General features: G+C 41.7%; 2 protein-coding genes across 7 annotated transcripts in view; both read right to left on the minus strand.

The window, feature by feature from the left end:
• Window positions 1-712: 712 nt before the first annotated feature.
• smarca5 (SNF2 related chromatin remodeling ATPase 5) lies at window positions 713-10,323 on the minus strand. Its single transcript, XM_028976587.1, has 24 exons — window positions 10,032-10,323; window positions 7,252-7,362; window positions 6,952-7,118; window positions 6,777-6,877; window positions 6,583-6,683; window positions 6,157-6,336; window positions 5,774-5,929; window positions 5,520-5,651; window positions 4,842-4,910; window positions 4,623-4,732; window positions 4,303-4,529; window positions 4,062-4,183; window positions 3,772-3,924; window positions 3,464-3,596; window positions 3,216-3,364; window positions 2,956-3,075; window positions 2,751-2,858; window positions 2,541-2,654; window positions 2,314-2,436; window positions 2,088-2,220; window positions 1,876-1,994; window positions 1,577-1,789; window positions 1,376-1,486; window positions 713-1,201 (listed from the first exon to the last, which is right to left on the minus strand). The coding sequence occupies exons 1-24, from the start codon at window positions 10,098-10,100 to the stop codon at window positions 1,136-1,138; spliced, it is 3,087 nt and encodes a 1,028-aa protein (XP_028832420.1). The 5' UTR covers window positions 10,101-10,323; the 3' UTR covers window positions 713-1,135.
• Window positions 10,324-13,474: 3,151 nt separating this feature from the next.
• Window positions 13,475-27,224, minus strand: part of gab1 (GRB2-associated binding protein 1) — a 46,391-nt gene continuing 32,641 nt past the window's right edge. For 3 of the 6 annotated variants that reach the window (XM_028976400.1, XM_028976405.1, XM_028976404.1), the window contains exons 3-11: window positions 25,695-25,908; window positions 23,855-24,525; window positions 22,542-22,636; window positions 22,018-22,321; window positions 19,174-19,263; window positions 17,449-17,542; window positions 16,909-17,035; window positions 15,478-15,606; window positions 13,475-15,386 (exon numbers count right to left, since the gene is read on the minus strand). In XM_028976400.1, coding sequence (XP_028832233.1) covers window positions 15,231-15,386; window positions 15,478-15,606; window positions 16,909-17,035; window positions 17,449-17,542; window positions 19,174-19,263; window positions 22,018-22,321; window positions 22,542-22,636; window positions 23,855-24,525; window positions 25,695-25,908 — 1,880 coding nt within the window. In that variant the 3' untranslated portion in view covers window positions 13,475-15,230. Of the gene's footprint in view, window positions 15,387-15,477; window positions 15,607-15,953; window positions 16,030-16,908; window positions 17,036-17,448; window positions 17,543-19,173; window positions 19,264-22,017; window positions 22,322-22,541; window positions 22,637-23,854; window positions 24,526-25,694; window positions 25,909-27,224 lie in introns of those variants that run through there. The other 3 variants (XM_028976402.1, XM_028976403.1, XM_028976406.1) reach the window with 3 other exon arrangements.

The following is a 27,224-nucleotide window of genomic DNA, read 5'->3' on the forward strand; positions in this document are numbered from 1 at the left end:
ACGAAGGCATTGATGCTATGGTCTGGCCTGCCCGTTCCCCAGCCCTGAATCCAATTGAGCACATCTGCTCAACGATGCCCAGACCATCCAGGAGTTGGCAGATGTTTTAGTCCAGATCTGGGAGAAGATGCCTCAGGAAACAATCTGCCACTTAATCAGGAGCATGTCCAGGCATTTTAGGGAGGTCATACAGGCACATGCATCAATAGTTTTTGTGTGATTTTGTAGTTAGCACTTCCAACTATGTAAAGACCAAAGTATTTAATAAGAATATTTCATTAATTTAGATCTAGGATTTTGCCTTCCTTTTATTTTTTTGAGCAGTGTACATGAGGACATGCAGGTCTGTCTTATCCGGCGATTTTTGCAGTCTAGAGCAACAAAGAATCAGGGAAGATCACATATGTACAAAGGGGTGAAAAATAAGTAAATTTTACTGGCATTGACCAAGTCTTTCTATTGCTTTCTGCCTTGTATTCAGTTTCTCAATACCAGAACTAATCCAGCTGGTAGTCCAAGTAATGTCCAGGACCTTTTCAGAAACTCTACTTCATGGACACAATCGCGTGTTATCTCCAGGTTGTCACTCCAGGTCTCAATGGAGGACAGAACATGAAAATGAGAGCAGCTAAAAATCCTACAATACTCTGGAGGAAAATGCGCTATGTGAGATTTCAATTATGTGAACGAGACATATAGTAATATAGCAATATACAAAACAAAAGGGTATTTATTAGACATGTGTGCCCAAAAGAAATGTTTCTACACTTCTCAAGTAGATAGGTACAATAAAGAGTTTCATTAAAAAAAGATGCAGTAGATATTGACACAAGCACTGGAATGTGTTACATAACCAACAGGCATAAATACATCTATTTCTTTACCTCACAAATTACAAAAAAAAAAAAAATTTCAGGTTCAGAAATAATACAAAAAACATAATTAGCGCTGAAGAACAGGTTATGTAACTAAAAAGACAGATCTAGGTACACTTACTATTCCTTTCTAGAGCAACATACAACTGTAGAGCAACTTTTCAGTACTACAATACAGTACACAAATAGGACCCGTAACAAAAAGAATGCTACTGTTGCCCTCATCAAATCCCCTGTGGTAGCTCAGTGACCAAACCGCCTTACAACTTCAGTTTTTTCTTGCGGCCACGTACATCTGGTGTTCCCTCGGACTTGCGTTTCTGGCCCTATGAGTGAAAAAGACTGTTAATAACAGTCACTTCAACGCTGAACATCTTCCATATTCATCCACAAAGTTATGACTGTCATGGTAACCAGTGCGCACGGAGCTAGCACTGTCATTGGTCACGGCTGCACTGCCTCAGAAGAGAATTTCAAGGAAGTTATGCAAAGGCACTTACTGAGGAAGAACGAGGACCCCTCTTCTTTTTTTCAGCTTTTTCTCTCTCTTCCAATTCCATGTTCTCTCTTTCAATTAGTGTGATCAGTGTGTTGCACCTCCTCTGAAGTTCCTGAGGAGACAAAGGCACATCTTTACACTAAAACACACGCAGCATTTCAGCAGACCCAATATTCTGCAACACAATACTTTGGTCACTCACCATGGCAGTGCGCGACTTAAGAAACCAATCAAACCGGAACTGTGGAGAATTTCGGATACATTGCCGGAGCTCATCATAGACACTCTCCTTATCAAATCCCAGCTTGTGCAGCATGCAGATGAGGAAACGGTCTTCCTCCTCTGTGTAGTTCTTCCCCTTGTTGGTACCATAAGAGATGCGAAGCTGGTGGAATGGTGCCTTATAGCGTCCAATCTGACAAAACAAAATTAAACTCATATAAATGCTGGGACGTAAAGATAATTGTTTGACTTGGTCTCATTATCATTATTTGTCCTTACCTTTGAGTCAAGTGCTTTCTTTATACTGATTCTTCTTTGAATCCTGGCTTCTCCTCTCTCAATCTGAGCCATGATCTTTTCAATGTCTTGCAGCTCATTACAGCGCTCCCAGAATACAGCTGCGCACACACACAATTATAAATGAACTTAAGCAAACACATTTCTGGAAGACACACTTTATACAAATGTTTATGATGTTTATGAAGTATTACCTGAGTATTCCATGACCTCCTCAGGTGTTTTGCCTTCAACTTCACGAGCAATGTTCTCAATATCATCTCGGCCCCACTTCTCATTAGCTTTGATAAACTGATTGAAATCACGCTTGTTCCAAATTGTAAATCCCTATAAGAGTAAAGTTAGGAAAAAAAAAAAACAATTTTTAATTACAGCAAACCAGATGAATTGATGTCATAAGCAGCGTAACAACATTTTTACTTGTGTTAGGAGGTTCTCCTTCTCTTCCAGTTCCTCCTCATTCAGTGGTTCCGCCTCATCTATCTTGACCTGCTCTTCCTTCTGTGCCTGGGCTGAGTTTGGCAGGTCTGGGTTTCGTGGGACCTGTTACCATGACAACAGTATTCACTTACTTGTTTATATATAGCTTCGTATGATCTTGGACACCGAACAAATGATATCTACTGAGATAAAGACAAACAAGTCACCTTGTAACCTATGGTTTTCCTGTAGTACAAGATTTCCTTCTCAAGCAGTTCAAACAGCCGTGGCGGGAAGAACTGGAAGTCCTGAACATTAGGCTGCTTAGGAGGTCGGGGGGCCTGAGGAGAAAAACGAACATCCATTCGGGGCTCGGTGCACAATGTAAAAGGCTAGCGATAAGCGGCTGAAGTCATTGGACCACCAGGGGCTCTTACCTTGGGGGCTTTTGGCTCACTGACACGAAGGGCCTCTCGAAAGTAGGCATCCACTGCGTAATTAGCCTTTCGTTCTCGTTTAGGTGGTTCGATCCAGTTTGTGATTACCTGAATGTGTAAACATCCGTAAAATACAAAATTTTTAGAGCGTCAAATATGAAAATCAGACACAGGCAAAGGCACGCAGGAGAAATTCAATGTTTACCTTTTTCTTCTCTCTGTAGTCCTCCCCTTCAAAGTTATACACGCTGTTTTCTGTGTCCATGGTGAAGTTCCTCAAAGAGCTCTCTCCAAGGTTGTCCATTTTCTCCTTCATCTCCATAGTCTGCAAGGAAGCAAGACTCAAGTGTTCTTACTAAAGCCAAGTTGCCAAAACATGGTCCATTCACACTACACACATTTCTGTAGTGAGCAACCTCAAAACGGGGCTCAAGAATGGCATAGACAGAACATACACGCCCATACCTTCTGTTCGCCTCTTTCTAGGATCTCGTCGATATCGTCATCCGTGATCTCACTCTCCTTGGAGGCAAATACATGCGTGGCACCATGACGAATGATGGACAGCATCTCATCTTTGCCCAGTTTGTTCATGTTGGGGTCTACCAACCGTCCTGTTGGGAGGACGAAAGACCAATGAAAAAGGAGCGGAGATAAATAAGACCGAAGGAATCTCATGCTTATATGCAGTAAGATGGTGCGAGATTACATACCCTGCTGAATAACAATGGAGTCCAGTCGCAACTTCATCTCTGCCCGCTCCACAATGCGCTCCTCTACTGTGTTCTCCGTGATGAAGCGGAAGACGCGCACCTGCTTCTTTTGACCAATCCTGTGAGCTCGATCCTAAGATGTGGTCAATGATTTTAGATCATCTATTATGAGTTATTTTAATTCGGCAAACTTCTAAAGTGTGAGAAATCATTTTTCACTCAGAAACGGTCCAAGAAAAATGTACAAAGATCACAAAATTTTAACCTGCACAGAAGGTAGACAGATTAATGCAGTTATTTCCACACACCATAGCCTGCAGATCAACTTGTGGATTCCAGTCAGAGTCGTAGATGATGACCACATCTGCTGTGGCCAAGTTGATTCCAAGCCCTCCGGCCCTGGTGCTCAGCATAAAGATGAACTTGCTGCTGTTAGGCTCGTTGAAAGCATTAATGGAGATCTGAAAGACAGAATTGGGACAAGATGGAGAGATCCTTTATTTGGAGTGTAACATCTTGTGTTACTACTGTTTTCAGCCTTCCTCGTATGTCTTTACAAAACACTGTGGTGTAAGAGTATATCAGGTTATGCACGCACCTGTCTTTCCTCATGGGGTGTCTGCCCATCTAGGCGGCAGTAACCATAGTTACGCCACATACAGTAGTCCTCCAGAATGTCCAGCATTCTGGTCATTTGACTGAAAATCAGCACACGGGAGCCTAATACAGGGAGACAGGAAGAACGATTCATTAATGAAAGCTTCGCATGAACAATATTTTACATTTTGGAGGAGTGAATGCGTAATAATAGTCTAAGATGGACACCAAAACAAACTCACCTTGGGCTTTCATTTTGGGCAGAAATTTATCCAGCACAGCCATTTTGCCACTGTTAACTACCAGATGCAGGTCCGTTGTATAGGGGGGGCCAGGCTCAGCACCATCAAAGAGGTAGGGGTGGTTGCAACATTTTCTCAGTTGCATCAGAATGTTGAGCAAACGCATCTTGTCCATTTTGCCAGCAGAGTTCAGAATGTCAATGTCCTTCATCAGTATCTTTGTATACCTGTGTGTTCAAGAGTAAAACAGATTTGAGGAGGAGTCATTAGATGAATTAACTGTATGACTGTACCTGGATGCATATCAAACAGAAACTCACCATTCTCTCTGCATCTTGCTGAGTCCCACGTACATCTTCACCTCTTTCTTAGGTAGCAGAGATTTCTCTACGTCAGCTTTAATACGACGAAGCAGGAAAGGACGCAAAACCTGGTTCATAAGGACACATAAATATTAGATTAACAAATCTTTCTCTCGTTTACATACACACAGACCTCACATACCAGTTGGTTAAATTGCCTCAGGGGTTTGTACTCACAGTGTGCAGACGTTCCACTAACTTCTGGTCTCCTAGGCAGTTGTTAGTGTCAAACCAGGAATCAAAATCCTTCAAAAACAAACAAGACGTTTACAGCACAAACACAATATGGTCCGAGAGATATACATTTTATATCTCTAGTTTGGACCGCATGAAACCAAAAGAGGGTTGAGGATTATGGGTGGGTGATAAACATCACTATATTTGACCATTGCGCATAAATCCAAACATTCTTGTTAAACAGACAGCATGTACTTTGCTTTCAAGGTTTGTTTCTCTGCACTGCCAAAGCCAATAGCTCGCTCAGAAAAATGTGTGTTTTTGCCAATGACACAATTTAATGAAATTGCTACAATTAACTAATAACGACTGCTCATGGAGGCTCATGGAGCATCGCTCTGCTGCGCTGTAATGCTGGCCGCAGTGAATGATTGCTTTTCAGAAGCGAATCTGTGGCGACAAGTGAAAGGGCAGAGACATTAATTGGAGACTTGATTCCAAAGAAAAGCTTAGTTTAAATTATATTGATTTATGCAATGGCTGAATTTATCATTTCTACAGTAATTTAGAGGTAATATAAACATATTAAGATACTGTATATATAATAAATTGTGATATGGCTTTAAAATCTCACTATTATTTTTAGGCCATATTGCCCAGTCCAAGTAAGGATCATACCTCAGAGGAGTTGAAGACATCAGGCAACAGGAAGTTCAGCAGAGCCCACAGCTCATGGAGGTTGTTCTGTAGAGGAGTTCCCGTCAGCAACAGACGATTGGTTGTCTTGAACTCACGAACAATCTCTGAAAGCTACATACACACACACACAAAAAAAAAAGAAGAAAAAAAAGGTCACTGACTATAAAAGCAACTCTCAATATGAGTGAATTTCATCTACACACAAACAAATTTGATCTCAAATGCTCCCTTACCTTTGACTTCTCATTTTTGATCCTATGGGCCTCATCAATGACCAGGTACCTCCAGTTGAACTTCTTGAATACAGCTCTCTCAATAATGAGCATTTCATAAGAGGTAACACACACATCCCACTCTCCAGGCAGCAGTGTGTCCCGGATAAAGGCAGTCTGAAAAAGAAACCACAAAAGCTCACAAACCTAAAATTACAGCATACACCACACAGATGTGTTAAAGCACACCATGGTAACAATGCAATCAGTGAATGAGCTATGTATAAGCTATGAGCTAAAATTTAAGGGTGACTCCAAATGAGGCAATGGAAATAGTCGGACATGTAAAATGTGAGGTGAAGCCCACTAAATACTCCGAGCATAGCAGGTCTCAAACTGCTCACCCTCTCATCTCGGTCTCCAATGAGGCACACAGCTCGTAAAGTGGGCACCCAACGCTTGAACTCATTCATCCAGTTGTAGAGTGTAGATTTGGGTACCAGCACCATGTGCGGCCCTGGAATATTCCGGTAATGCTTCATGTAGCCAAGCAAGGAGATTGTCTGCAGTGTTTTTCCCAAACCCTATGAGAACGCAAGCAAGAGAGTTGACTGAAGACACTTTTTCAAACAACCAATGGCTACAAGTTACTTAGAAAGCATTGAAACAATAACATGACTCTTGGAATATGACTATGACATGACTCTTTAACAAACTTGCATTATCTGAGCCAAACATTGCAAATCTATATTAAAATATTGCTATTGATTATTTGTCTGAAAAAAAAAAAAAAAAAAAAAAAAAACTAAGATTATTTATAAAGAACAAACCATCTCATCAGCAAGGATCCCATTGATGCCATTCTCATAGAGTGATATCAGCCAGTTTAAGCCACGGACCTGATAGTCCCTAAGTTTGCCAGTTTTTACATCTGAGAGAAAAAGAGGAAAAAAAATGTATTGCCTGTGGTATTCAAGCCTGCATGCATTGCACCTTAATACAAATGGAGGGATGTGTCTCTTACAGGATGGCGAGTCATCAAATCGAGTGCACACGCTGGTGGTCTTGCTACTCTCGCTAAGAAGCTCCTCGTCCTCTTCCTGTTCCGTCCGACGGTGGCGGTTGCTGTTACAAATGAATCAGAACAGTGAATAAATGGGCACAAAAACACACATGCTCGTCACACGGATGAAACTCACTCTCCAGCAGAAATAAGGTTCTGCTTCTCATCCTTCTTTATGCGGGGGCGCCCTGGCTTCATCTTCAGAGGAGAGGTGGGGGTCTTCTGAGCTGCAGGCTGAATGAAGTGTGCAAACAGTTCTGTCTGCTTCAGCAGGTACTCAAATCTGTTGGTCCGATCTGTTATCTACAGGCAGGGGTTAAAAAAATAAAAAATAAAGAAGTCAATTAGAAACCGCTCCCACATCAATCGAATATTTTCAAAAACATTATTTAACAATATTTATTATTTTGTGGTAAATCAAAGCAACCCGACATACCACTTTTTCTTCGTATCCAGGCAGAGATGCTTTGTCTCCTTTTGACGAGGACTCCTCGGTGCCATCCAGCGATTCTGTGGTTTCATCATGGCCAGCTTCTGAAGCATCATCCTAGACAAAATGCAAAAAGTATAATGCCTTTCTAATGAGAAGTTACATTCTTTACTGCTACTGTATGACAGTAATCATATACTCCTTAGTGTAAAACAAGCTGATGAAAAAAGTCTGATAAAACTAAGACCTAGAGTTTGAGCATCATTGAATGACAAAAATAAAATCAAATTTTGGAGAATGATCTGATGTGCAAAAGTCAAGTCAAAGTTAAGCAACAACTAACAGAAAACCAAGATTCCTGACAGCAGTAGTAAGTTTGATTAGTGTAGTCAAAATTAATTTAAAGATCGGATACTTTTAAAAGTAGCGAGTTAGGTCTGACCAGCAATACTTCAGTTTTATTAGCACTGAGTTTAAGCTGCATCCAAAGCTGGATTTGTATGTACTGACATAAAGGTGGATATTATCTGCATTAAAGAGGAAACTGAGACCATGTCGGCAAAGAATCTGGCCCAAAGGAAGGGTTAGAAACATACAATGTGAACCACTGAAGAGCTAAACCAGAGATCCCAAGTAGACAGGTGAGCAGAATTATCTGTAGTGTTTGTTGCTGTATCATCAATAAAAGTTTGTTTTTATGTACGTACCATCAAGAGATGATACTTTGTCCTAACATGATCCTTTATTAGTCCCACAATTGGGAAATGTACAATTCCCTTTCACAATTACAACCAATAGTCCACAGATATTTCCCTGCTCCTTAAACTGGAGAATCTGAAGATTCATTCATCCTTGTGTAGACCACACTGATGCACACTGCATCTGAATGAGTGTGTTTTTGTGGTCAGAATCACAGTATTAATGTCCTGACCTCATGAACTCTGAGGTCCACTATTCGAACCACCAGGCCAACAGCAAAATGCTGCTGGTCCTTCATATTCAATGGAAAACAAAAGATCATGGGGAAACAGTGATATTCATATTTCTGGGAGATGTGTGTGATTGATGTAAGCACAAAGCTGCAGAACTACAGAGTTGGGTGGCGAGTGATGCAAGTTGGCTGCTAATGGAGATGCCTTTGACAGCACAACGCAGTAACAGTAATTATGGATAAAGATGGACCCTTGTCATCTTCGCCATGTCCCTGCAGCAGTCGGCAGTGTGTGGCATCGCATTTGGTCATCCACGTAGGAGATAACATGATCTTTAATAGTCTCACAAGTGGAAAATTTACATTGTCATGGCTGAAGGTGGACAGTAAAAGATAAGAGCAGCAAAAACAAAATCAATCAAGCTACATGGTGGGGTGAAATAACATTACGTGGTGTTATAATCAGAACTTCGTAAAATGGACAAAATGACAGGACAAACCTCTTAACTTTATAGCTATAAAACCTTTAAAAGTATAACAAAAAGGATCAAAAATGGTTTCTGACTGTTTCTGTATTCAACACAGAATATTTCTCTCCTCCTTAAGATGAAGAACCTCAAGATCCGAGAATTATTCATCACGTGCAAAGTTACAGTAGTAGAACATGCAGTAAACATCTGAACATCTGTCAGAACCTAACCTAAGCTCTTTAACCTGCAGTTGGACTATTGAAGCAGTAATTTGTTCTTTTGTTAAAAGTAAATCTTTGCAGATGAAACACTTGGTTGCCGAAATTCGAAAACTACAAGTCGCGTCAGACACGACCGTGACGTCATCGAATATGAATATTATATATATATAAAATTTATTTGTATAACCAAATGCAGAGTTTTGGTTCTGTTCTGAATAAAAATATAACACGATCAAAAGCGTGGGTGCATGAACACCTGTTTTCAGGTCCAGCGAGGCGAATTTCGACGCGATTTCCATTCATTCGGCAACGACGAGCACCAAGTAACGGGAGTCGTGGGCAATAATGGAGAAATGTGGGCCAATTACAGAGAGAAAGCGGCCTCTCGGCCCTCAAGTAATAACACGACAAACCGTAATCCCGTAATTACAGGATATTAAAGCGTATTTGGTGTGCGAGTCTCTACTGACAGTGAAGCAAATTAAACGTCAAAATGCACGTCCCTACAGAGAGCTTCCGCCAACAGTAATTCTAGACATTGGAGAATGAGCAACAATCACAGTTAGAAACGAAACTTGCTCCAAAGTTGATGACGCACAATTGTTTGGTAAAAAAAAAAAAAAAAAAAAAAAACAGGGAAAAAAAAAAAAAGAACACGACATCCTCCTAAACAATTCCACACTCGCTTTTAAAAGTACCAACCGTTGCTATTTTGAAAAGGTATAAGAGAAGCGCTTATGTGGTCCGACCGCCTATCGCGGTTGTCGGTAATTAGCCTCCAGGCTAACGCGTCACTCGGAACGAACCTCGACGCGCGAACGGCAGGTTCTTGATATATAAAAAAAAAAGTTAACAGATACGGACGTTCTCTCGAAGTCAACCCGCGGCACGGCGCTCGGTTTTCACGGACGGAGCCGCGTCAGAAGCGTGGCGGGGAAAATGGACGCCTGGCATCGTTAGCCCCGCGGCTAAGCAGACGCGTGAGTTGGGCTCCGCGGAGGCGCATTGTTCTTCCAGCCGAGTTCTCGCCGCCGCGGAACGTCCGGGGAAGCCCGCCCCGCGTGAGATCGCCCGGCGTCCCCCCCTCTCTTGCGCTTCTTTTTTCGGACCGGTGGATCCGCGCGGGCCACCGTTCAACCCGGGGGTTCTGGCCGCGGCGCTTACCTCCGCTGCCCCGGTTTCAAGTTCAGGCTCCTTTTCCCGCTTGCCCGCGCCGTTCTCAGTGTCGGACATCCTCGGGCGGCTCGGCCAAAGCTTCACGGCTCAAAAAATAAACGCAAATATTGCTCCTGCACACCGACGGTCTGAAAACGTCCAAAATGTCGATTAAAAAGAGCGTTTTAAAACTCAGCGCGGCCGTATCGTGTTTACAAATTAAACAGGCGACGTTCCGCTGCCCGGCTTTTTGTCGTCTTCCTTCCGAGTTTTTTTCCTGTTCTCTTCCTCGCGTAGCTGCTAGGAAGAGGAACCGCGGGTCCGCATGGCGCCTAGCGCCCCCTTCAGGCCTATACGCGCACACCGCAGAATTCATTTTACCGCAAGCGACAGCCCAGTGAGACTCATTGGAATTTTTGTATATTTTTATATATAAAGTTGCGCTAGAATAGTTTTGCATAACAAATTGATTAATAGTGTACATTTGCATTTTTTCTTCCTTAGATCGTGTTCCATTCCATGTGCCGCTTCACACCAATTCAGGCCGCACACGAAAACGATTTAATATGATTTATCTGTGTGTGTGTGTATATACACACACACACACACACACACACACACATTTACAGATAAAAAGTTGGTCCAATCATTTTGCACAATATGACTCCACTCGATAATTTTAAATTGTGCCAAGTGCATAAAACCACCACATCCAGTGGCCATAATAGAAAATATGGTCATAAAATTGCTTTTTTTTTCATTTGACCATTACTATAGGAATTAGACAAACAGATTCAAATATATGTGGTATTTAATTTTCAGACAAACACATTCCCATGCAGTGAAGGGACAGTCACTGTGAAGCACAGCAAGCACAGCACATGGTGACACAACAAAATGTGTCATCTGCATTTAACCACCACCCTTAGTGAGCAGTCGGCAGTGCGGGGAGCAGAGTGGAGATGGACTTTGCTCAGCAGCACCATGGCGGCTCGGGAATTGAACCTTTGGCACATTGCTGGGAAGAAATGAAGTACAGTGGGGCAAAAAAGTATTTAGCAGCCCCACTTGATTGTCCCACTTGATCCTTGTGTTTTCTTCCAATTTACTACACACATGTCATCCTCTTGGTGACATTTTACCCAGTGTGTTTGACTGCTTATAAAGTATTCCAAAAGTATTAGCATATATTTCACACTTCTTTAAAAATCTGTGGTATTATAGAGCATTTTTATAAAATTATTCCTAATTTTGTAGGAAAAAATAAAAATTCTGAATTATTTTCACTATGGTTATGAAAAGCAGCACAAAACGTAAAGTTAAAGTTTATTCAGGATATTGTTTTGAAGCCATTCTTAGTTTTTTAAAGACATATAATAGTCACACCTGTTGTCATCCTGGTGACATTTTACCCGATGTGTTTGACTGCTTATAAAGTACAATGGATGAAATGAAATCCATTTTTATTGTTTCACTTTTTTAGTGAGCTTGTTACCAAAATATTAACATATATTTTACACTTCTTAAATATGTGTATTGTAGACCATTAAATATCAAAACTTTTTTTTCTGAAAAATAAAGAAAAATTCAAAATGGTTATGATCAGATGCATAAAATTTGGCAGAATATCAGTGACTGGTATATGTTAAAGTTTACTTAGGATATTGTTTTGAAACATTAACATTTTTTGAATGACAGCAAATCCCAGTGACAATTTATTCAGTGTGACTGCTTATAAAGCAAAAGGGATTTTATTAACATATAACTTATTAACTTATTAACACACACACACACACACACACATTTTTTATTGTGTTATTATTGACCATTCAAATTAATTTTAGCAAAAAAAGCACACATTCTGAATTATCAAATTCAGATTTTACAACCTCTTGAAGCTCATCCAGAGAATGCCAAGAGTGTGCAAAGGAGTAATCGGAGCAAAGGGCGGCTATTAGTTTTAATGCCTTCAGTGAGAATCTACCAATGTAAATGTACAAATACTTCCATCTTTGGATTGGACAATAGGTTGAATTTCAGCAGGCTCCTCTTCATCACTCGATGCGTACTCGTCAGTTGGAATAAAGTCTTCATCATTTTCAGTGAAGTTGTCTTCTGATACTGTTTCCTCATATTCATCACTCTCATCATCCACAGGGCTGGATATCAAGTCAAGAACCATTCTTCATTGTGTACCATTTATTCATTGTGCAGTCTAAGAGTGAAATGTGTGACAAGAATGATTACTCTTTTTTGGGGGGCTTGTTTATTGAAAGTGAATTGATTGTCATTGTGATACACAGCATAGCACATGGTGACACAATGAAATGTGTCCTCTGCTTTTTAACCATCACCCTTGGATCGGGATTTAAAGAGTCAACCTTCTGATTACAGGGCCACTGCCTTAACTTCCTTAACGCTAGGTCACCACTGTTCCCCAGTTGGAGAAATCAGGCATAAAAGATTCGAAATGAAAGAATTTATGAATGTATAACCTGTGTTTTGTCTGAAGGTCCAATGTATATCTAAGAATTGGACTACTTGTTGCTTTGAAGTGTGTGTGTGTGCTTTTGAAGTAATTTTATATGTCTGTGTGTGCAACAGTTTAACCCATTGCAACACTAAAACGGTCAGGGTAAAATTGTCAAGGAAAAACCCTGCTGCTATAAATTTGAACACACATAATTTAACAAAAACTGTTGTGTGTGTGTGTGTTTTATATCTATCTATCTATCTATCTATCTATCTATCTATCTATCTATATATATATATATATATATATATATATATACATTGTAATTTTTCAGCAATTATATGAGAGAAAGGCAAAGTTATGACATTAACGTTTGAAAAAGTTATTGAAGACAAAAGGGGTTAAAAAGATGAGAGAGGTCTGTTATTTTGATCATAGGTACACTTCAAGTGTGAGAGACACTAAAATCCAGGAGACCACATTGTATGACTTTTAGTTAGTTTGTATAATAGTGGAGACAATAAGTATTTGGTCAATAGCTAAAGTTTACCTCAATACTTTGTTATGTAACCTCGGTTGGCAATGACAGCAATCACCAGGTTTGCACACACTGTAGCTGGTATTTTGGTCCATTCTTCCATGCAGATCTTCCATTCTTCCATGAAGAGCTGTGATTCTTTGGTGCTTGGGGCTGTTTTTGTAGTCATAACTACTCAATTTGATATAACAATGACTCCATTTTGACTGCTGTTCAGACAGTGTAGGGTTTTGTGTGGGTGTGGGCTTGGAAACCTATACCAAAAGTAAGCCTGCATATAGGCACACATATTGCAGGATCTAACCACATGTTCAAAATGTTACATACAATAACATTAAGACATGTCAAACAAACTAATCAATTAATTAAATTAATTAAAATGTGAAGACCATCATATGATTATAAGAACACTTTAAATAACTTAAGAAAGAAGAGTCAAACTGCATTAGACTGATTGATTTATTTAGTTTACTTTTTAAAGTGTACATTTTTTCATTCATTAAAAAAGATACAAAGCATCAAGGCGGGATTCCTCTTGTGACAGGCCCATCCAGATTTAAGTAGTATGGAAACAACAGTATAGGCATTGGTTTTCATGCTTCAACAGATAATGGCAATATTTACAGCACAAAGCCAGGAATAGCAATGCATAATCACACAGAATGTTAAGTCCCACACCCTGCAGGCTTAAGAAAGAAGTTAGTAAAGGTATTATTCCTACCAGCAGTAAAATTCTCATGGACTCTTATACTGGGCTAAAAAGAACACAATAGAACATATTTACAACATACAAATAAAATCTGTCTAGATAAGGCAATTAGTGTCCACAAACTGTAGAAGTCCATCTGAAATAAATTATCAAGAGGCAAAAAATGATAACCAGTTAAGAAATATGAATAAATGATCGTCCATGAAAAAGGAAAAACTTTTCTCCAGGGTGTCTAAAACAAGAGTTTTGAAAGCCCAAAATTGCATATAAATGATGAGGACACATGTATTGCAAGTCCACAAATCATTGCTAGCGAATATGGAATAAATTAGAAATGGATAGGTGCGTTAATGAGTACCTGACTTCTTACCTCTAGTATACCTTGCATATGCTAAACAGAAAGATTCCACTTCCTATTAATAGCAGTCACAGTTATTCATTCCATCATCTCAGATCCATCCTTTCATAGTTCCTGATACCATCTCAGAGGGTGCAGACTTCTATCCTGCAGAATCCACACTTCAGCATTTAAATCCTAGATATAAACACAAGTAAAGTACACATCACGGCAAATGCAGAAGAACGCACGCAATGTGCATTCACAGTCTGTTTGCATTTCATCTGGCAGATGTAAGAAGCACTTCTGCTTTGAAACGAGAAAAGGAATACTTCTATATTTACTTGTTTTAAATGATTCAGAACCTTTGATTGCGCAACTCAACTGCACGTGAAAAAGTTGAGGGTGCAGCCCGTGTGCTCTGCTGCAAGAACTCCCAAGCAAAGTTGAGTGAAATGATAATGCAAAGTAGTTCATGTGAGGTCGATGACAACACGTACAGTAGCACTCATTTAAAAAAAAAAAAAAAAAAAAAAAAAAACTTATCGACAGCATATTTTTAGCTTTAGCATCTTAGTGTTAGGACACCTTATGGAATGCACCTTGATGAGTTTAACACGTTCAGAGACCCGGACCAGACAGCGCAGATTATCATGGATCTTAACAAACAGAAAAAAAATTCCAAATCCTTGGCAGATCTTGGTTATTGGACTTAATTTTTTCCTTTTTGACAACACAGCTCAGATGTAATGACTCATTGCAGAAGTACAACTGGCAATGTTTTTGAACTTGGTGGGCAAATGGTTGGAGCAGGTCTCTCGCTGCAAAGAAAACCATGAAGATAAGCTCCCCCGAAGATAAGTCCCACCAACCGTCTGAACTCATGCATGGGTCTCTCCCAAATGTCCCAGGAGGTGTTCACTTTCGTCACGCAAACGGCAGTGTAAAATGGGGCCCTGGGAGGGCAATCTAAGGTTTGGGGCATCCATGCTCTTTTCTCTCTCTCCTCTCCCCCTGTGTGGAGGCAGTGTGCAGTAAGAGGAAAGCATAGTTTTCAGGCCCATTGGCAGTTTCCTTGGCTCCTTGGCCTAAAAAAGTATTTCTCCGAGCACAAGAAAAGTGGGTGACGTGGGATGCAGGAAGGGCGGGGTTCACTTGGGACCTTTGGTTGGGGTGTCTGTCTCTGTGGACTGTCGACCGTCATACCAGGCCTCCCGGGTGTTTTTGAGTGCCTGTGTGCGGTGCTGGTCCACTACTACATAATCCACCCGCTCATCAGACACTGCGCCACTCGCACTGGCCTTTTTCTGCAAAGGCGAAGACAGACGGTGTGGATTTAACTAACTGATTAAAACACAGCATGGCAGAATTTTCTTCATCAAAGAACAGCAGTTTTACCTTCCGTGGAGGAGTGGATTTGCCGGGGTCCAGGTCTAAGTCCAGGTATTCCACCTGTTTGTCTCCTTTGGGTTTTACCATGGGACTGCTGCCCCCATCTGCATTCATCTGAACAGGCAGTTTCATGTTCTGGTTGAGTCAGAAGGAACCAATCAGATGGCAACAAATAAAACAAACAAAAAAAAGGCTAGATGCTACAATAAAGCACACAAAATTCTACAGGTGAATAGATGTGGTGAAGCTACAATGGTGACGCTCACTTTTTACATCAACAACTAGGAAGAATACACAATATTCTTATATGCTACCGATAGTGCTTGATCTCACAGTTAAGAGAGTTAACATTCTAGGTGTTTATGGATGGTCTGCCTGAAGAATCAAATCTCACGGGTCTCAGGGCTTCCGATCAGGATTATGATCAGATTAAGTCGGCCCGAGCCAAAGTCTGTGAGCTCTCCATAAAAAGTGTCCCTCACCTCCTCTAGGCTGTCAAGGCCTGCCACCTCCCTCTTTATGGGAGTGATGGGAACAGTGCAGTAGAAGGACTCCTCTCTATGGAGCACGAAGGTGAAAGAGGAGCAGACACAAGAAGGGAGGAATGGAATGGTTGAGAACACAAAGAGGGGAAAACATTGGCTACAGAAAAAGCAGATAATGAAAAAGGAACAAGAACAAAAACAGGAGGGTGTGGGGACAGGAACATCAGAAGTAATGCAAGAAATGTAAGGGAAACCATGAGCACGTGGAGCCTTTTAAACGGTGAGCTGTATACAACCGAGCACAAGACGTTCTTGGAAAGACCTTGCGTTTGAAAGGTCATCCCAAAAAATGCCTCCCTGCATCGGAATACCCGCTCCTAATCTACCTGCTACGATAATATTGTACCACATTTTAGTTAATAAAAATATTAGCAGCATGAAACGGTATCACATGCAAATAGAGGAGCGCAGGAACCGATCAGAGCTGTTACGTTCATGAAAAGGCTCCACGTAAACATCAATAAATAGAAACCAAGCAGTGAGAAAACAAAAAGCAAGCAGGGCGGCGTCCACCGGGTGAGCTTCCTGCATCAAAAAACTGAGAGGGGAGAAAACAGAAACCAGGTGGTAAAGGCAGGAGAGTCAAGTTAGAAGTGGAAGGGGGGAGTAGAGAGGAAAGAGGAGTCCCTCTGGCATATCAATCGCTACCAATAAAGTGAAGATTTTCTTTCTTCGCGGCTATCAAAAGAGGGGGAGCGTACTTTTTCCATCAAACTGCTTAAAACACTTTCTTCACTGTGCTGGCCCTCACCTAACCTTTGCAGAAATAATGACGATATGTAAACCTGCTGCATATCTAATTGGTAGTGTTTTTACTGCGATTTGCTGTAAAAGGCGGTGGCCTCTTGTGATATAAAAGCAGGTTTGTAGTTGTGAAGCTGGGATTACATACTGGCTCGTCTGAAGACAAAACAGAGTTGTGCATGGCTACATAATTCTCATCACACTCCTCGGAGTCTGTGCTGGAGGCAGTGCTTTGCACCGATGGGGGTCTTGGAGGCATGGGGAACCTGGAGGGACTGAGCAGCAGGACAAGGTTTACACTGCTGCTCTCTCTCTCTCTCTCACGCGCGCACACACACACACACACACACACACACACACACACACACACACACACGCGCTCACAGAAACATTAAAACATGTCCATGCTCATCCCTTAGCAGATATATATCTGGCTGCACAATGCACAATAATGTCATGTGGCTAGAGGGATGGATTATGAGATTTCTAGTGAAATGACTGGGAGGTTAGTCTATACATCTACTGATGTATATGTGTTGTATTCTGAATTTACATTCCGCACATGCAGATTCTAGCCTAAATGCCAGTCTGTGGTGTTCAAATGGGCAACATGAAGTGGTTTTAATTATACCCAAAGACTGGCATGTAGGCCATGCACCGTTTCTGTGCACCATGCATGGAAACTTACTCCCGGGCGAAGGACCTGGTGACCGGGGAACGAACAGGTGCTGTAAGCTCCTCCCACTCTGGCACAGGCTTTATCTCCAAAGGGGCAGGTTTGACTGTAACAGGGAAAGAGTCAAAGGTGATCCTGATACACTGACATCTGCACTTTTATAAAAACCACAGGGGAATGACAATGACAGTAATATGCCCCCATAGAATACATAGCATTCATTTGTCATTTATTTGTTCTGTTACTTTGCTGAACAAAATCCTTATTATAAATTTATCTAAAAAAAATTGACAGCCAACAGAGGGCACTATTTGGTAAGACAACAGTTTAACGCACTGCACTGACTATTCTAAGTAGACTTCAGAAAGGTATAGTCTTTTATTTATGCATTCATAATCAATTAAACAGAGCAAATTATTTCTTATCAGGATTCCTGTGACAGAAATATAACATTCTACTGCAGTGCTGAGTTGTGTCTGACAGAGTGAAAATGACCATGAGAAGAAAGACATTCAGTTGGCCTCCCTCTAGCCCTCTTCCTCCCACATTCACTGTGACTGATTCAGGCCTCACAGCTGGCCGACAAGCCACCGCCAAGAAGCCAGCTTTCCCATAACGCCACGGGTGGGCTACAACATGCACCATCTGGTGCCACCATGGCCAAAGAGAGACTGATTCTGCTGATAAGCATTTCAAAGTGCAGAAAAGCAACTGTGTGGGAATTTATCTGGATACTTTAGGGCTGTGGTGATCTCACTGCATACAAATCGCATAAACAAGTGCAAACTAACACATCATAACAATGTATTTGTGCTCATATATAAATAAGCATAGTTTTATATGCAATATTCTTCATTAATCATATGCAGAAATCTTGCAGGAGAAATATGGTTAACTGACTGTTCAAAAAGGAGAGAGAAATTATCTGAAGTGTATAGAGTGTTAGTCTCAAAAAAAAGAAAAATGAAAACAGAATAATAAAGATGAGAAAACAGTATGCCTAGCTCTGCCTATGTGTAAAAGTATTTTCAAATATAGTGTACTCAATCCAAAAAGAAGAGAAATAATGTGTATACATTAAAGTAAAGTGCACACGGAGCACACAGTGAAATGTGTCCACTGCATTTAACCCATCACCCTGAGTGAGCAGTGGGCAGCCATGATAGGCGCCCGGGGAGCAGTGTATGTGGACGGTGCTTTGGATTCGAACCGGCAACCTTCTGATTACGGGGCCACTTCCTTAACCGCTAGGCCACCACTGCCCCTAAATATAATGTGCAATACATTAGTATTGGGTGTAATTACATGACAATGAATTGTTAATAGTATGATCAACACTGTGGTCACCATCACAGAAAATGCAACCTGAGAAAACAAACATTTTAAAAAATGGGGAGGAAAAAAACGGAATTCATAGAGTGTACCTGGCAGAGGTCATGAGTTCATTAACAGAAACATAGACTGGCTGGGGTCTGCAGTGACAATCATCCAGCAAAATGTCAAATTATTTTTTTGGACAATCACAATACAAGATTGATTGTCTAATATGTAATACTTAAATGTAAATTAAACAATTAAATGGGCTGGTCACAAAGACCTCAGGAACCAGTAGGTCACCATCTCTAGCATGCATGGATGTCAAGTTGCTCAAAGTTGGAGCCTTACAAGAGATGAGAATGAGAGAGACAAGAAGAAGAGAAGATTTAGGTAAGATGGCGAGGATTTGCAGGTACCTACCCTTACGGCGTCTTGCAAATTCACCTACGGTTTGAGAGTCAGTTCGCTCTAAACCAATAGGCTTAGCTCTGATTACCTTAGGGCTCTGACCTGATTGGTGGAAAAAGATTTTTGGATCTCATTATAAGCCTTTGAACATTTACTATGTGATTTCTTTCCCCGACTTCTGATCAAGTGCCCCATGCATTTGTGAAGGACAAAGCTAAGCAGAGCCCCAGCACTTATTCTTATCATCTCAAACTTTCTGCTTGCACTACAATTGCAACCAATCATGCAACATGACTCCATCCAGAAAAACACCACATACAGGGATAACAATACTATCAGCACATGCATAGTGGTTAGGCTGATACAGTCATTGATATGAGCACAACAAGCACAACAATCTCCAAAATCAACCCCTGACCCTACAAAAAAAAACCTTGTTCTACAGTGTGGTAAAAGTATGGCACACAGCACGGTTCTATGCCTTTAAGTGGTTTCCAAAAAGTACTAAACATAAGAGGGAAGGAGCATCTGTCTGGTTGAATGTACAGACATGTATTTATTAACATTTAATATTTAATAACATTTAACAACTTAATATAATTTGGTTTGAAAGTATATAAACAACATTGTTCCTTTTAGGGATGAACTGTGTACATACTGGAAAAGTGTGATTTTATCCCATTTTACCACTACTTAACCTAGCAACCTAGGGCTGCAAAATTACCCAAATGTTAATCATGATCACGATTTAGGTTGGCACGATTTATTTAAAATGATCGTCGGCAATATTAATATTTGAATAGAGGCTCTGCTACCTATCAAATCAAGCACTTTCTCAACCAATAGTCAGCCAACCACCAACTGGTGAAAAAAAGTATAGACTGTATGAGCGGAAACCTCATGGCCTGGGCCAAGAATTACAGCTCTAGTTCCAAGCTCACTCAGCCCCGCTTTCCTGACTGTACGGGCAAAAATGCAGGACTTTTGTGCAGTGTGTGCAAAAGAAGAATCAATGCATAACATTACACAAGTAAGGTTTTGTTTTATCATGTACGTTTCGAATAACGTAATTTTATGTCATGTTACAGACCAGAGCATCTATCTTCCCAGCCCCACCCCATTGGAAGGGCAAAGCTTCTGTTCTGACACCTCTATATATTGCAGTTCATTGGCTATAGTTCTTGACAAATCTATACAAAATAAATACAGGTAAGGTAAATGGATGTTAATTTTTATATATTAAATTTTTATAGTGACCCGACCAGTCATCTCTTATGCCAGAAAATACTGACAGGATCCATTTCATTGCCAAAAGAAGACAGTGAAGTGACAGCACACGGTGCACACAGTGAAATTAGTCCTCTGCATTTATCCCATCACCCTGAGTGAGCAGTGGGCAGCCATGACAGGCGCCCGGGAAGCCGTGTGTGGGGACGGTGCTTTGCTCAGTTGCACCTCAGTGGCACCTTAGTGGATCAGGATTCGAACCGGCAACCTTCTGATTACGGGGCCGTTTCCTTAACCGCTAGGCCACCACTGCCCCAAACAAGCAGGAAGAAACACAAGAAACGCAAAACTCTGTAGGCCTGTAGTATGTTCCTGTTCCTAGTAAAATGCGCCTTTTCCGCATAGGCTTTTTTTTTCTTGTTTGCACCTTTGCACTCTGCAATTGCTATTTATTTTTTGTTAGCCCTTTGCTTTGGATTAATTTTGTATTATAATTTATGTTTTTTTATTTTTTTTGAGGTTTGAACTGAAAGACATGTTCATTTGCTGTTTAAAACGAAATGAAATAAAAAGCGTAATAAAAATAATAATTAATAATCATGTTTACAATATGGAAATCGTGATTATCATTTTGGACATAATTGTGCAGCCCTAACTTTTCCTTAAATAGCTGATTGTTTAAAAAAAAGACCTACACCAGATTGGTCAGTGAAATACTGGATTAATTTGCTTTTCCACCAAATATAGGATTTTCTGGGATTGTTCTGGAAATTGCTTTTTGGTCTAAATGACTCAGATAATCTGACAATTTTATACAAAATATTCTAGTCAATCATGTTACTTAACCCAGTAATTTCCTCAAGGAATTTATCATACTAGTTCAAAGCCATACCTTGTTAATCTATGGTTGCATAATGTGGTGAAAGGGAATGGAAAAGACCAAACAAGGTGATTAAAGACCATAGAAAATAAAGACAAATTTTCAATTGTTGGATTAATACGTGTACCAGCAACTTCATCAACAACATTCCAGGAATTTTGAGAACTGAGCATCCTAAAGTGTAGGGACTTCACATGGCCTTGTGTTTCTTCCTGCTTGTTTGACATTCCAGTTGTCATCCCCCTGGTCCCCCTTTTACCAGATTCCCCTATTCGGTTTTGCCCTCAAAGGAGCCTTTGAGAACTGGACAATGGGGACAGAGGTGACTGCTCCAGGCGAACAGTGCCATCAGGGTCCGTTAGATCCAGGGCTCCAAAGCTGGCCACAAAAACACTTTTCATGGCAGGGCTGGTCACATGCTAACCTGCTAGTCCAAAGGATATTGAGGTGCTGGTGAAGGCTAAGCTGTATGAAAGCTGCTTTTACTCTCTGGGTACAGGGGTCTGAAGGGTTGGAGGTATTAAAGGAACCGATCTCGCAAGTACACTGTGGCACGGTTGAAGAAATGTTGAGTGAAAAAGCAAATGCCGGGAAAGCACGAGCCAGCACATGAAAGGCAGAAGCTCACAGGAAAAATGGAACAACCAATTAAGAGCTTCACCCATACACACACAAACACAAACAAAGCCATTTTCAAGCACAACAATGCACACACCGCAACATCCACAAACCACAGCACGTGGTCTCACCTTTGCGGTCCGGTTTGAGGTTGCGGTCAACAGGGGGGGGCTGGCAATCGGTGATGAGCATAGGTCGCCGTGGTGGGGTCTTGGGACTGGAGCGAAAGCCCATGTGAGCTGGTGGGGGCACTTGCTTACCCAAGGATGAGAATTCCACTGTGCCTGGCGTCATGGGCACATAATTGGGCTCCAAGATGGGCTCGGACAAACTTCCAGAGCGGCGGTGAGAGGGAGAATTGGCGCTCATTGGTACATAGTTCTCGTCCATTTCCTCTGTGGAGGTGCTGCCCACTGGCATCATGCCCTTGTTCTTCTGTATTTGTGGGAAGTGGACAGTGAAAAAAAGAAAGTATCTGCAGTTAATGTTCTAAACATTATAAATAACACCATAATAATACATTTCTCTGAACATATTCTCCAATTATGTTCTTTTTTGGTAATAGAGCATATTATTCTTTGATGGTACAATGCAACTGGTTTTGATGTGAAAAGATAATGGTTAAATGTCAAATTATAACTCAGAGAAATCTTACTAAATAGCTGTTGAAACTTTCATTGAAATCAAACGAGCAGCTTTTGTCTGATGGGAAGGACCTTGGGATGGCATAGCAGTCTTGTGATCCATAGTCTGCAAGAAAAAGAAAAAAAAAAAAACTTAACTGAGAACCTCAGATTGGTGTAATACTGGTTCAAATTCATAGTTAACTGCCAAATTCGTTTGCTTCTCAGCTACCCATATAGTAGCGGAGTGTAATCACTCAAAAATACACATAAAATCATTTAAATCACGTGCAACTGCAAATGTGCAACAGCCAAAAACATGTTGAGTAAAAAAAAAATTTTTTTACACCAATAAGCTTGTTTTCATAGGTTGGTGGGAAACTACAAATTTACCATGAGACAGGAACGCAATGTTTTACTGGACATAGGTAGGAGTTACATGTGCAAGTTATCATGGGAAGTGTAGTCAAAGAATTAACATCCACTGTTATTTGATCAAAAATAAACGTCAGCCACAGCACATTAAAATTAGCAACTCTTTCCGTAGCGTGAATGTAAAATACTTGTGGTTGAGGGACAATGAGTAGCTCTATGGAAAGAATCAGAAGAGCCTCCCTGCACCAGCCTAGAAAGACAACTCACCTACCTGGTCACCAAATGCTAGTCAACCAAAAAACACCAAATGCAATTCAATTCAATAAAAAACAATCAAAAAATTCAATAAAAAACAAAATAAAAAGATGGCCTGCTTGAAATTATTCTTTAGATGTGATTTGACAGGTATGCTTTAAAATTACATGACCCTAAATGAACCACAAAAAAATAAAAATCCAAACTTTGTTTTGGATCAGTCATTCCGAGGACACCAAGCTAGCCACAAATGCTGTGGTTTCAAAAAGTGTTATGCAGGTCTGTGGACAACAGGAATTCAGGGCTGTAGTCAGCACTCCCCATAACAGCTTAATGTTCTTTGAGGTAAAAATTTGCCATTACTAAGAAACTGCTTCCTTATTGAAAGTACGCTAAAAGAAATCCACAGGCAGGGGGCGCTGTCATCTTAAAAAAATGTTGCCCACAGGATCTAAATAGTTTCTAAAAATTCTGGTTTACCGTAGGTCACGGGTTGGTCATAAGGTGACTGCAAGATCGTTCACATCTCGGCATTACATTGAGTTAGAAGAAGTCAAGAAACCGTCCGGAACGCTGTGAACTCAATATTCATTTGAGAGAGGGAAAAAAAAAAAAAACAATGATGTGGCTGCAACCATAATGGAAAACCTACTCCCTAGATACCGTGTGTGTACGTGTTTCTCGTGTTTGATTGGGGGGGGGGGCTGTAACAGACCTTTCCGGAGGCGTGAGGAGTCCACTGTGCCGATGGTGTTACTTCTCAGTGCTTTGTTGTTGCCGCCACTGCCACCTCCTCCTCCGCCCACACTCGGAGGTATGGAGTAATTCCCGTCCGTCTCCGATATGGAGCGTGGCACGGCGTAGGTGTCTGTGGGTGAGCGGTCGGGAGGGCCAGGCTGTGTTGTCAGTGAGGGTTTTGGCGGTCGGGGTGGGGGCACCACTATGTCCGCTGCAGAATCTCCTCCTCCTGTGTTTCGGGGCATGTAGGAGGTGCTGCCCGGCGTGGGTGGGATGTCATAACTGACACTCAGGTTCCAGAGCTGCGTCTCCACCGAGTGCTTGCGTGCCGGTGTGTTGAATACATAGACCTCTGACTCGCCATCGGGGACCAGCGGGGGCGTGGACATGGATTTGGGCAACAGCACGGTGTCCTGCGAGTAGCTGCGCGGCAGGTGATACACCCCAGACGTGTCGACAGAAAGAGAAGCACCACGTGACGGCGGAGAGTCGTACAGGCCGGCCATGTGCTGCGAGGAGGTGGAGGTGAAGAACCCATTGATGGATGGGTGCTTCGCCAAAGACGAGGTGGAGGTGGGCGTGCGGTGGGAGGGGAGGTTGTCGTTGCAGTCTGGCTCCGAAGAGGTAGACTTGGAGCATTCGTGAGACCTGCAAATAATGTCAATGCCTGGTCAAATAATGTGAATAAGACACTCATTTCTCCTGGAAAAAGTCAACAAACGGTTGGGGAAAAGCACACAGCAGACCAGGCCGTGCAGCACAAACCATTCCCTTGGTGCACAGGGCGCTAACTGGCCAGTTATAGTGTCAATCACACTCGAGTGTACATTTCACACACCGCTCACTGTGGCAGGTTAAGAAACACGGATTTCTGAGTACAAACGAGTTCTTATGTAAAGTATGTGATAGCAAGGTTCTGCTAGTTACTCCAAATATAGTGCATTCACAGCAGAAATGTAAAAAGGCGTTGTGTTGTCCCACTCATGCATGCTCTGCACTCACTGACTGGTCTGTGGAGAGCTCTTGCTCTCACAATCCTCCAGAAGCAAGTACTCCAGGTCCCCTTCCGGAGGAGGAGGAGGAGCTGTCCCCACTAAGCTACACAGACAGGACGCAGGCACACTTTCACAAATGAGCTCAACATTTACCATTTAATTTCTGCTAAATCGATGGTTCCTGCTCAGTTATATGGGCTTAGTGAACAGTTATGAATGTATGAACCAGAAAAAAATATATACACGTTTATAACCCTTCCAAAAAGGGATGTCAATGGAGGCCAGTTGGAAGGAACAGTAATAAAAACAAAAAACAGGGATTCAATCTGGCTATTTACTGAAATAATGCAAAAAAGCTGTATGAATATTTAAATATAAATTCCAACATAAAGCATAGAATGTCTTATATGTTCACCCAGTAGTTAAATGATAGTACTAATGAATGGAGCGGACAAAAAAAAAAAACATTGTGCTCCAGCTTTGGAGCACAGTGCCAAGGTGACTAGCTTATCTAAGATCTCAGCTGGCTTTTTGCTGAGCTTTGGTACATAAAGAAACGGTTCTGCAGCCTCTGTCATCGCTCGTTCTCAACTTGAAGGACCTTTCATTTCAAGATGTCTATTCACAGTTTGTCACTCGAGTCCCTCAGAGGCACTAACATTTGCTTTTTAATCAAGCCCCCTCCCCTCTTGCCATTTTGCTGCAACCATTTAGCAGCGCTTACTCATATTTGAAGTGATTAAATAGAATTTGCGTATAGATGTGACACCATTTATAAATGCAGGTTCACGTGAGCTTAATTTTTCTTGATCAGCCAGTTACCTGCTGGGTTCTGGTTTCTTGCTCTCACAGTTGACCAGCCACAGGTAGTCTGGAGGCTCATCCTGGCTGGAGGAGGAGTCCAGGTGGCGTACGCTGACAGGATGGTAGGGTGGAGGCACGTTGTGGAAACTGGAGGGACCTGCACCCACTGGCACTGAGCTTAGGGTCACATCTACCACCGCCCCACCGGCCTGCTGTAGCGCCTTCGCTGAATCTGGATAGGGCGGGGAGAAGAAGCGGAGCAGGATAATCATCAGAAACCACCCTTCGCAGAGCATACCATTTTGACAAATAATGGGGGATATTGTATAAGAATCGTCAGAATCGGTAGTTTGCCAATTAGAATTCTTGAATTAAAGTGCTGATAATCTATCTGCGTGTGTGGTTTGGTAGCAGATGTCTGCTAATGGAGTCATGAAAAGGGGAGTGTGGAGGATTATAATAAGACATGAACTTGGGCTACTTTCGCACAAGAAAGTATTGATAGGGGGGTATGAGCCAGTCTGAGCCAGTTTGTCTGCCTGGGTGACAGATCGCTCTTATCGCTCTGGATAAGAGCATCTGATAAATGCTGTAAATGTAAATGTAAAGGAAGCAAACTTCTTCAAAGTGCATCTTTTCACTGTATTCAAGTATTCAAAACCTGCAGTCTTCATCGCTCCGTTATTTCTGCTATGGAAACTCACCAGTGGCCTTTCCTCAAGGCTTCAAAGTTGAACCTAAGCCTGTGTATGTGTGTGCACCTGCTATTCAACTCTGCTTTTACAGGCATTTACTGCCACACAAACACACACACACACACACACACACACACACACAGACACACACATCATCAAGTTCTTTTGACTCAGCGTGCTGAAAACAGACAGCTCAAGGCTGAGTGAGTCAGGAGCACTTGTCCTTCTCTCCCTCTCGCCAGGCTCACCGCTGATTCACCCAGCCAGTGGGAAAATCCCCCAAACTCCTCTGTTTTTCTGTCACTACCCATGCTGCCGCACTCCACAACGCCAGGCACTCAGGCCCCGCTCACTGGGGGAGGAAAGGGGTAGAGGAAGCTGTTCCCTCTGCAGCATGACGTCTCTGTTATTGGCCTGTTCTCACTGAGGATTCTTTAATTGTGACTCACAAACGGCGGAGTGGTTCCAACCGGGCTTTTATGCTACAACCTGCAGTAAGAGGTTGCCATTGTCAACAACGGCCACATTATGCTCACACTACAGTACAATGATGTGATGACTGAACCTGAGAGAAATTTAGATGTCCCATCGGCTCATCAGTGAACTATGATCATTCCAACTCAGGATATTTCCCAAAGCTCCACCCATCAGACAAGTCATTATTTATAACAGAATGAAATTAAATCAGGCAGATATTGAAAACATCCAGACGGAGGACTGAGGAGTTGCCCAACTACACATAGTGTTTCCAACACAATCTCTGACTTCTTGTTCTACAGTATTACTGAAACGATCCAGGTATGTGATATAAAATCTGTTTTCACCAGTGACAGCAAGAATGAGAAATGGGATG

This window comes from Denticeps clupeoides, chromosome 4 (assembly GCF_900700375.1).
Source record: "Denticeps clupeoides chromosome 4, fDenClu1.1, whole genome shotgun sequence".
Lineage (NCBI taxonomy): Eukaryota > Metazoa > Chordata > Actinopteri > Clupeiformes > Denticipitidae > Denticeps > Denticeps clupeoides.

What these genes read in the sequence shown, in the direction of transcription:
- smarca5 (XM_028976587.1), bottom strand. Translation starts at nt 10,100, where the DNA reads ATGTCCGACACTGAGAACGGCGCGGGCAAGCGGGAAAAGGAGCCTGAA. An exon ending in GTGAGCCAAAAGCCCCCAAG is followed by an intron (nt 2,655 to 2,750) that starts GTAAGAGCCCCT and finishes TTTTCTCCTCAG; the next exon opens with GCCCCCCGACCTCCTAAGCA. An exon ending in GGAAAACCATAGGTTACAAG is followed by an intron (nt 2,437 to 2,540) that starts GTGACTTGTTTG and finishes TCATGGTAACAG; the next exon opens with GTCCCACGAAACCCAGACCT.